This window comes from Halichoerus grypus, chromosome 7 (genome assembly GCF_964656455.1).
Source record: "Halichoerus grypus chromosome 7, mHalGry1.hap1.1, whole genome shotgun sequence".
In the NCBI taxonomy this organism is placed as follows: Eukaryota; Metazoa; Chordata; class Mammalia; order Carnivora; family Phocidae; genus Halichoerus; species Halichoerus grypus.
In genome coordinates, this window is record NC_135718.1 from 30,518,492 (window position 1) to 30,529,319 (window position 10,828).

At 51.6% G+C, this 10,828-nt stretch overlaps 1 protein-coding gene across 1 annotated transcript; it reads left to right on the forward strand.

Moving 5' to 3' along the window:
- The first annotated feature begins 1,487 nt into the window (after positions 1-1,487).
- On the forward strand, positions 1,488-4,096 carry FRAT2 (FRAT regulator of Wnt signaling pathway 2). The gene has a single exon (XM_036111589.2). The coding sequence runs from the start codon at positions 1,990-1,992 to the stop codon at positions 2,695-2,697; it is 708 nt and encodes a 235-aa protein (XP_035967482.2). The 5' UTR covers positions 1,488-1,989; the 3' UTR covers positions 2,698-4,096.
- Positions 4,097-10,828: the final 6,732 nt, after the last annotated feature.

The following is a 10,828-nucleotide window of genomic DNA, read 5'->3' on the forward strand; positions in this document are numbered from 1 at the left end:
ACTCCACACAGCAGACTGATCAAAATATTCCCAGCCCCACCCAGTCCTCACAACCCTCAGTTTAACCAGCAACCAGGAGCTCACGGGGACGGAGTTTGTGTTCATACCGCCCACACACCTCTGTTCTAATGAAGACATACAGCCCAGACCAGCAAACTCTCTGGGGGAAAAAAAATTCATATCATCTCCCTACACCAAAGACCAAAATTAATCCCAGACGGATTTGAAAAAAACAAAAACGCACAACCACAAGGCATTAAAAAAAACTAAGGAAAATAGAACTGAATATTTAATAACTTTCTGGAGACAAGACTCTAAATTTAGCATTACGTTAGAATTCTCAAGGAAAGGGATTTTGTAGATTTAGCTACATAAAATTTGTTAAGTTTTAGTAGAGGAAAAAAATGACTGTACAGGGCCAACAAAAACCTGAAGAAATAGAGCAAAATGTGAAAGAAAAGGGTTAACTTAACTTCTGGTGTATAGAGGAGTCACGCAAATACATAAGAAAATCTCAAGAGGAAAAATTTACTAGGAAACAGACAATTCACCTAAAAAGGAAGTACAGTTGGTTAACATTTAGAAAAGTGCTCTACCTCACTAAACATCAAAGGTATGAAAACACAAAGGAGATGTCAGTCTCACCTATGAAATCAGAAAAAAAATTTTTTTAAACTATAATACTCAACACAATGATGGGAGAATAAATGTACTCAACTCTTGGAAAGCAGTTTGGTACGTTTATCAGAAACCTTAAAATATCCATATCATTTGACCTAAAATTCCACTCCTGGGAATATGGTCTTAGTAAAGAATCATGAACATGGAAAAAGTTTTACGAAAAGAAATGTTAGTCACACACTTAGAGTGGTGAAATTTGGTAAACAGCAAACGCTAAAGGAATTGTTAAATAATTTATGGAACAGCAACTTGATGGAAACTTCTGTAATCATTATAGGTTTTCAAAGTGCATGCAATAACAAGAACACCATTTATGGTGTAAGAGAAGTGGAAAAGCGTTAACACTGTATGTGTGGTTGTTTGTATGATACACTTTGCTAGAGAAAAGCTGGAAAGGGAAAAAAAAAATTTAAATGTGAACATGTTTGAGTCCTATGATTATGAGAGATTTTTTTTTCCCCACCGTCCTATATTTCTATTTAACTTTTTTTTTAATGAACAAAATCAACTCTTCTTTAGCCCTGCGTGGGGACGCGTCCTTCCCTCCCAGTGTCCGTGGGGACTTGAGGACAACGCAGAGGGGAAGTCTCAGAGACCAGACCCTGTAACGAACCTGCCCCCTTTGCAATGTCCTCTCTGCTCCCCAATTCCCTCCTCCTTTCCCCGCCCCCACCGCGCCGAAGCCGGACCGCCGGCGGAGCCCGCCCCTCCCCCACTACGCCAGGTCCGGGTGACTGCGGGCGCGCGGGGGCGGAGCGGGCGGGCCCCAGCGTTGCTGACACGTGGGGAGCGAGGAAGCGTCGGAGGAGGAGGGGTTGGGTGTGTGGGTGGGTGTGTCCGCGAGTGGGAGAAACCAACCCAGACCACCTCAGAGTCGGCGTTCTCTTGTGCTGCGTACCGGGCCGAGGAAGTACGCAGCTCTCCCCACTCCCGGGATCCCCTCCTAGGTAGGTACCGAGAGCAAACGCCAGAAGGCTCCGGCCGCGGCCCTGCACTGCCCGCGACGACCCGCAACCCGGCCCCTGCTCGCGCGTCCCCCTCCCTTTGCCCGGCGCGGTGGTAGGGCCCGGCGGCGACGTCACCCATTGTTTACAAATCAACCCGAGCCGGTAGGATTCCGGCTCCCGCGGCTGCAGGCGCGGCGCGAGTGCCTGGCGGGCTCCCGCTTCCGCGTCCGCCCCGGGCCCCCGCCCCCGCCCCCGCTTCGGCCTCAGCCCCGCGCCCCGCGCCGCCGCGGCCCACCGAGCCCCGCCGGCCGCCGGGCCGCCAGCGCCGGCCGCAGAGCTCCGGGTGCCCGGGCGGGGGGCCATGCCGTGCCGGAGGGAGGAGGAAGAGGAAGCCGGCGAGGAAGCGGAGGGGGAGGCAGAGGAGGAGGAGGAGGAGGACAGCTTCCTCCTGCTGGAGCAGTCGGTGACGCTGGGCGGCTCGGGCGAGGTGGACCTGCTGGTGGCCCAGATCGGCGAGACGCTGCAGCTGGACGCGGCGCAGGACAGCCCGGCCTCCCCGTGCGCGCCCCCGGGGCCGCCGCTGCAGCCCCCGCGGCCCCCGGCGGCCGTGCGGGCGGACAAGGCCCGGCCCCCGGCGCTGCCGCTGCTTCTGCCGCCGGCGCCGGCCGAGGCGGTGGGCCCGGCGCCCCCGGGGGCTCTGCGCTGCGCCCTCGGGGACCGCGGCCGCGTGCGGGGCCGGGCTGCGCCCTACTTCGTGGCCGAGCTCGCCGCAGGCCCCAGCGCGCTGCCCGGGCCATGCCGGCGAGGTTGGCTGCGGGGCGCCGTTGCCTCCCGCCACCTGCAACAGCGACGATGGCCCCCAGCCGGGACGCGCGCCCGCGACGACGACCCGCACCGGCTCCTGCAGCAGCTGGTGCTCTCGGGGAACCTCATCAAGGAGGCGGTGCGGAGGCTTCAGCGAGCCGTCGCCGCCGTGGCAGCCACGAGCCCCGCGGGCGCCTCTGGGCCCGGAGGCGGCCGCAGCGGACCGGACCCTGTCGCCCTGCAGCCCTCCGGCGCCTTGCACTGACCCGGGGCCCCAGGAGGAGGAAGAGGACGCCGCTGCGCAGACCCAACAGCGTCCTGCCCTCCCCAACCCAGAGCTGAAGCCGCCGTCGCCGTCCTGGGAGCGACCGCCCAGGCTGCGGGGAGACGCGTGGGGAGAGACCTCAAGGCGAGAAGTTACGGGCCCCAGCGAGGCTGTCGGAGAACAAGAGCGTGTGAAATGCACCGGCCAGGGCGCAGACGTGCCGCGTGAGAATTTCGCCGGCCACCTCGGGGCCAAGGACCTGGGATAAACTGGGAGAACTGTGGCAGCTACTTGCATCGACTTGTACCTGACTTAACCCTTGGGGGCGGCGTGTGCTTGGATTGTTTTAAGATTGGGCTCCAAGGGGCGGATATCGCCAGGGCTTTATAACAATACTTGAAAACTAATGATACGCATACATTTTCTTTATTTTCCGGTGGAAGAGCTTAGTGAAAATGGTGCTACAATGGCTGTGCAAAGAAATTCCGGAGGGAAGAAGAATGTAAAAGCTTGTTGGTGGGTGGGTTGCCGTCACCCCCTTCTTGCCACCTAATTGGTGTTTGGTGGCTGTGGGAGATGGAGCTCCTGTTAGTGGGTTAGAGGGAGGTGGAGAACTTTGAAGGTGGGTAGAGTTGGAGTTGAATGTGGACTTTTAACTGACTTGACCTTGCCACCTGTGGGTCAAGGTCACAGTGTGCTGTGCGCAAAAGGCTGTGGGGTTCCTGGGACAGCTAAATTCACCCTTATGTCTTTTCTTTCTCTTGCTCCAAGAAGAGCGCTGTCTGTGCTTGGAGTCTGCTGAGGACACACAGAGGCAGAGAGGGACAAATGGGGAGAGTGATTTTGTTTTTGTTTTTTTTTTCTGTGTTTTCCTCTTCCCAGAACTCCTCCTCCTCCTCTCTCGGGGCCACTCTTGGCCATGCCATGAGCTTTCTCAGAAAGTCATAAACAGTCTCCCTTGTCCTCCCAGCCAGACTTTCTTATTCCACCCTTCCTGGTGTTTGCATGGGATAGATGAGACCCTGGCAGTTTTTCTGCTCTGTTCTGGCCATCTGTGGAGCCGTGGGCCTGAGCCTTTGTGGGTCCTCATCCCTCACAGTTTCCTCCTGTCACCAGCTCTTCTTGTGAGTGACTGAAACCGTGTTTAAAATGTGACTCTCCGAGAGGAGAACCCGCTGGCTTTACCCTTGTGAAACTTGACGGCACTTTAAGTGAAGTGCCACCCCCAAACTTAAGGTAGCTAAACCAATTTTAAAAAACAGATTCAATGGCTTGTTCATCCTCCAGATGTAGCTATTGACGTACACTTCGCACCGGAGTGTCAGAAATTGTCATGGTCCTGATTTATAGGATTTCTTAATTAAAATGTCTGTTGAATAAATTTGGTTTTTGTTTTGGAGCGTGGTCTTGGCTTTTTGGTGGAAAGCGGGGAAAAGAAAAACACATAGGGGATATCTTCGTTATGGAGAGTGTCCTCGGGGGCACCTGGGCAAATGGCTGGAGCCAGCTTTGCTCAGCATCGAACATCGGTAGGGCTGCCGTCCTTCATTGTTTCCGGGTTGATGTTCCGCGAGATCAGCGGATTAAGTCCAGGTTTTTGAAACCTGCTGGATGGGCTTCCATTCCCTTTGTGAAATAAGAACATATTCCAGAAATGTTTTCTAGGCTGGAGGGCAGAGGCCCAGTGACTCGCTGTGGTGTGGAGTGGGGGTGGAGGGAGGTGGTTTTCATCTGGATTTTTGTGTGTGAAGAATGGGGAGGGCACAGGCAAAGCCATCCTGTTTCCTCTGTCGCCACTGACCCAGTGTTGAGCTATGGGCTAGGAAAGGAAAAACAGTTTCACAGCCATGCATTTGGTAGTTGTAAATGGCTTGGTTAGAACATGCAGGGGTTAGGTTAACTGAAGCTTTCCTGTCCTCAGGCCCAACCTCCCCAAGGAACTCTTGAGTCCCTTCCTACTTGGTCCAGCGCAGAGGTCTGCCAGCCAGCTCCTTTAGGTCCTGTCCTGCTTAGCACCTCTTCCTCCCTGTCCTGCCCACCACTCACCCACGCTGGGGCTGCAGGAGAAAGCTGGTACTCAGTGACTGGGTTTGACTCAGCTCTGCGACTCATCAGCTGTGTCATAACGAGCAAGTCACTGCTCTGTGCTTTTTCCTTCTCCTTAATAAAACAATACTACTTACAGGGTAGTTGAGAGGATTAAATGAAGATCTGGATGTCTGAGATAACTTACATGTTCAAAAAATGATATGGCTAATTCTTGGCACCACCACTGTCCCTTCCTCCCAGGGGGCCCATATCTGTCTCCCAAATGTGTACAACTTGCCCTCACTAACTTCAGCCACCATGAGCACAAGCTGTCCCTAGCCTGTTGCTACTGTACCCTACAAGTCTCTCTAACTGCCAGAAGGCTGCTTCCACATAACCTTCTAAACCAGTCTGTCCCTCTGATTTCATCATTCTGGGCACACGTGTGCTAAGTACTATTCTGGGTGCCTTAAATCACTATATCATTTCATTTTGTCATGGTTTTATGGGCCATGAGGTAGGCGCTGTTTTCTCCATTTTATAGATGAGGACACCGAGGCCCAGGAGACTGAGTGATTTGCTGGAAGTTACCACCTTTTAAGTGGACGAGCTGGGATTTGAACCCGGGCAGCACCTGGTTCCGGGATCTGTTCCTCAACCAGACCTTCCGGTGTACTGTACCACCCGTATGAGACTTTCTTGACACCATTTTCTCCCGTGTTGGATTTATTCAGTTTTCTTAAGAGCATCCCACAGACCTTAACACAGTAGCATCACTGTTCTCAAACTTGTCTCGAATGCCAGCCACGAATGTGCAGGGTCCTGGGGGATCTGGGGTGGGGCAGGGTTTGAGACATCCTGGAAGAATTCACAAGCAAATTTGGGGCCAAGGCCTTCCCCTAAGGTAGTAGGAATTGCGTAAGAGAGGCATGGACAACAAACGGTTTTTAGCTGCTGCTCTTGGAACCTCAGTTTGTCTGTAAGATGAGGACATAGGGCCAAGATGGTGCAGTCGCACCCAGTGCCCACATCTGGTGGTTTGCACTACGGCCAGAACAGCGCTCAGGAATGAAGTTAGGGTGGTGTCTTCAGACAAGGAGAGAGGATCTACAGGACCTGAGAAGCAAGGGAGAGAGGGAGAGAGAAGGGATACCTGTTAAGGGCAGGTAGTCTGCTGGCACCTTTCATAAGGTGTTACTTTGCTCTTTATAATGGGGAGAGGTAGGAATTATTGGTGGTAGAGCAGGATCCGAACTCATGGCTCTTAAGCTGATCCCCTGGCCTCCTGCCTGAACCTACCGCACATCTCATGAGCAGCCCCTGTTCCTGATTCAGCCATCTGCAGAGACCGTAGAGAGCCTGGGCCGGGGCCTGGGCAGGGGTCTCTGTGTCGAGGCCATGACCATTTCCAAGGGGTTGCAGCTTGGGAGAGCCCATTCCTAGGACTTGGCCCAGGAGTGACTGGCTGCGCTATCCCTAGCCCTTTGGAGCGGCTGGGCACAGAACCGGGGGTGTGCGAGCCAGCAGAATTGAGGCAACTCTCATCTTCTGAAGGAGCTGGAGCCCAGGTTTCCCTGGTAACATTCTGCGAGTCTTGAGCGCAGAAGGTCCAGAACAATAGGGAAGTGGCCAGCCCAAGCTGGCTGCTGGGGTGGGGGATGGGGCTTGATCAGGAGTTTCATGTGCGAAGTTAGAGGGACAGCAGCCCGGTGCCTCCTAAGTGACTAGAAGCCGGAGAGAGAGCAGGGCTGAAGCTAAGGACTTGGCAGAGCTGAGGCGGGTGCATGGCGCCGGGGAGATGCCGGCGGGTGGGAAGCCGCACTGGCGCACGACGCCTACCCGGTTCGTTCCGACGACCGGCTCATCCCATCTGCGTGGGAGGAAGAAGAGTAAATAATCGGAATGGACGGAAAGTAAGAGTAGAACCAAGGGAGGCTGCAAGGTGGACTGTGCGGCATGGTGGGTGTGCGTGTGTGTCTACACAGGCTCAGTACACACACACACACACACACACACACCTGTAGCTACATTATTTCTGCGTACGTGGTGGGTGTGCGTGTGTGTCTACACAGGCTCAGTACACACACACACACACCTGTAGCTACATTATTTCTGCGTACATGGTGGGTGTGCGTGTGTGTCTACACAGGCTCAGTACACACACACACACACACACACCTGTAGCTACATTATTTCTGCGTACGTGGTGGGTGTGCGTGTGTGTCTACACAGGCTCAGTACACACACACACACACACACACCTGTAGCTACATTATTTCTGCGTACGTGGTGGGTGTGCGTGTGTGTCTACACAGGCTCAGTACACACACACACACACCTGTAGCTACATTATTTCTGCGTACATGGTGGGTGTGCGTGTGTGTCTACACAGGCTCAGTACACACACACACACACACACACACCTGTAGCTACATTATTTCTGCGTACATCCTCTGTGGTTAGGTCCAGGCTATATGGAATCAGAACGTGCTCAGTGACTTTCACTATCTTTTTTGCACCCTGAAGTTAACTCAATTTCCCTCCTCGGCACCATTAAGCGGTGTGTTTTGAATATCTGCCCCGTGAGTTCCTTGCCTCCTTAACCCGGCTGAAGCCAAGTACTATGCCTGGTGCATCTGGAGAAAGGTGATCATGACTCCAGTCCAGGGAAGATTTTTGGGAAAACCTAGGAAATCAATTTTTAACCAAGTTAGGTTGTGGAATCTAATTTAGTAAAAAAGAAACAGGCAAAAGGCAGGCCAAAGGTAACAAGATGATAACCAGCTTGTGATTTTTTTTTTAACCCACCCAAATCAATAAGTCAAACAAACTGCCTGAACAGCCTATCAGTTGGGGGTTGTGAATTTTACCCCCTATGAGTCAGTTAATTGATAAAGGGGAGCAGTTAATAAACTCCTTGATAGCAGATTTAGCTTCCATTCTATTGTGGTGTAAGTTGCAGAGAAGGATTCCCTCACACAAGAACACCGGAAGCATCCACTGCGATCCGGGGCACGTAGGGTGATACACACTGGTTCCAACGGCCAACAGGTCCCCAGCCCACCGTGGCAGGACGGTTTGTGACATAAGGTGCTGTCAGGTGAGACAGCCACCCCTCTGACCCCCCTGAGCCCTGCCATTCAAACATGTCCAGACTGGGCACGCTGTGCCTTCTTGCCTCCTCAGGCCGGCTTGTCCCCTCCAGTGTCTTCCCTTCAGTTTCTCCCTCGGCCCATCCTCCGTGGCAGCTGGGCAAGCACAGGTCTCTCCTGGTTGAGCAGATCCTTCCCTTGGCTCAGTTTTTCCCTTTTAGCTGCTGTCCTTCCTTTTCCATCTTCTCTGAACTTCTAGGAACCACAACTCCTCACCCTAAGCACCCCACTCCCCTGGGCTCTACAAGTCTGTTGAAATCACCCCATTTGTTTGCTCTGCAAATATTTACTAACTGCCAACACCCAGGCAGCGTTACTAAATGCAGCTTTTTGGGACAGCGGCCTCAGTATTTTTACTAGCATGAGCTCGGTGAATCCTCACAACCCTATGAAGCAGGGACTTTATTACTATCGGAATTCACAGATGAGGAACTCGAGGTTAGGTTAGGTGACGTGACCTGCCCAAAGTCACAGGAAGGAGCTTTAAAGGAAAGAGCCAGAATTGGCCACCCAGGCAGTCTGCCTCCAGAACTGACATTTTAGATGCCACAAGGTACTGCATGGAGGCCTATGGCTTTTTTCTTTTTTTTTTTTCTTTTCAAAGCGTGTCTTGTCTTTTCCTCTCTCTTCCCACCAAGGTCCTTATCACCTGGTGCCTGGATGTTACAACAGCCATTCAACTGATCTGGCTGACCATAAATGTTCTCCCCAACCTCAGACCATCCCCCATGCTGAATGGCCTGATAATCTGCCCAACACATCCTCCTCATCTTGTCCTCTGCCATCAAAAAATATCTAATCTCTTTGGGAAAAGAAGACATTCACATATGAGCTCCTGAGATAACCCAAAATGACAGTAAATAAAATGAAGAGTAAGAACAAAATGAACTCCAAGATCACTCCCTGCAAAGAAATTGCATGATTTTTCTCAGTACAAATTAGCAACAGGAGTGGACAGGGTGGGCATGCAGAACTTCAGCTGAGCATTGAATTTGAATTAGAAGGGGATGGTTTTTCTGATGGGAGCATTAAGAGCCGTGGTCCCAGACTGTCCTCCCCTTTTGTCATATTCCCTGCTGCTCCTACTCTACCAGTCCCAATCCTGATCTGCTTTCAAGGTTTGGGATAAAGGGGGTTGCCACCCTTTTGAGATTAAACCTCTTCTAGACTGAATATTCCCTTCCTTTATACTTGCCTTAGCACTTACCTATATGTATGCTCAAGCAACTAATCTTCAGAGGAAACAGGTTTATGCTTTTTTTTAAAGATTTTATTATTTATTTGTTTGTTTGTTTATTTGAGAGAGAACACAAATGGGGGAGCGGCAGACAGAGGGAGAAGCAGACTCACTGCTGAGCAGGGAGCCCGATGAAGGGACTCCATTCCAGGACCCTGGGATCATGACCTGGGCGGAAGGCGGACGCTTAACTCACTGAGCCACCCAGGTGCTCAGGTTTATGCTTTTTAAGAAACAGATCGGAGAAGTCTTTTAAAAGGCAGGATTTTCCACAGAAAATAAAGTAGTGGCCTTCATGCAATAGCTTCCAGGATTGATATTTTATTATTTGAGTGTTTACTATTTGTTTCCCCTACATTATCTAATTGAATACTCACACAATTTTTCAAGGTGGGCTCTATTCCTGCCCCATTTTGCAGATGAGTTCGTTGAGATCACTGAGATTAAGGACCCTGCCCCGAATCCCACGGCCGCCTGTGGGGAGGCAGGGGAGGGCTGCCTGCAGAGCCCGCGCTCTGATCTCTCATGCTTTCTGGGAAACTGTGAAGGGCAGGTCACTTGTTCTCCCTTCAGTTATGGATGGAAGACCAGGACGACGTGCTGCACGGGACAGGTTTTGCCCCTTTGCCTGGACCTGCCTGCATGGTGTTCCAGCGAGTGCACCTCCGAGTGGAAACCTCTCTGGGCTTCCATCGCTAAATGAGGCAATAGCACTAGACCACCTGAGGCTGAGCTCTCCCTGGGCTGACATTCTGATTACTGAGCATTGGTGGAAGAGGGGGGCAGCTAATTGAGTGAGTTAGTAATTTGGTTGCCAGGGTAACTCTTTCCTGATTGGAAGGAAGGGATCACAGGGTTCAACACAGACTTTGCTGGATAGGAAAGTGGTGTCTGATCTTCGTTCCATGTCTCTGCTTATGAGCTGAAAAAGGAAGGGTGAAAATTGAATCCAAATATTGTAGCATTTGGGCCTAATTTAGAACGGAATCTTGGGGTGGCAGACTCTGCAGTCCTCCGTGAGGCGTGCCATTCTTTTCCTCACAGTGCTTGTTATTTGCCACTTTCTGTGTTTTAATTTATTTTGTTTATTTTTTCATTGACTTTAGAGCTTGGTCTTTTATTCCATTTTCTGTGCCAGCTAGCTGTCTTCATAGGATGCTGAACATTTTGTAAGAAAATGGTTGTGGCATAGCTGGCTTTCTCTAGTTCAGCCTAGGAGTCCGGGGTAGGGTTTTCTGGGTTCCGGGGGCAGGGCCACCAGGTTGGACAACGGCAGGGGTGTCATTCCTGTGTGATGTTGTGCAGTGACCAATATTGGACTGCGTGTGATGGTACGAGGCTACTGGAAAGAGGCCTGAGCCAGGAGCCCGGAGACCTGGGTTCTAGACTCTGATAGGCCTTTGACTTCGTAAGTGACTTCGGTAGGTCACTCTGCCCTGTCCCCTTCTGGGACTATTTTTCCACCTATAAAATGGTCTAATAACTTAAAATCATTTGTGTACACCTTGACTTATTCCGAAAAAGGATTTTGGGGGTGACTAGTAAGAGCTGCAGGATTTTTAAAAAGAGGGACAGTTAGGGTTATAGTGTATTTAAAGTGCCTGATAGTAGGCATTCGTTTTCTCCAGTCTTCCTTTTTAAGGAGGGAGTAGTACAGCGTGAGCCCCATGATTGAGTCTAGCCTTAATCATCACAAGAAGCCAGCACAGGTTGT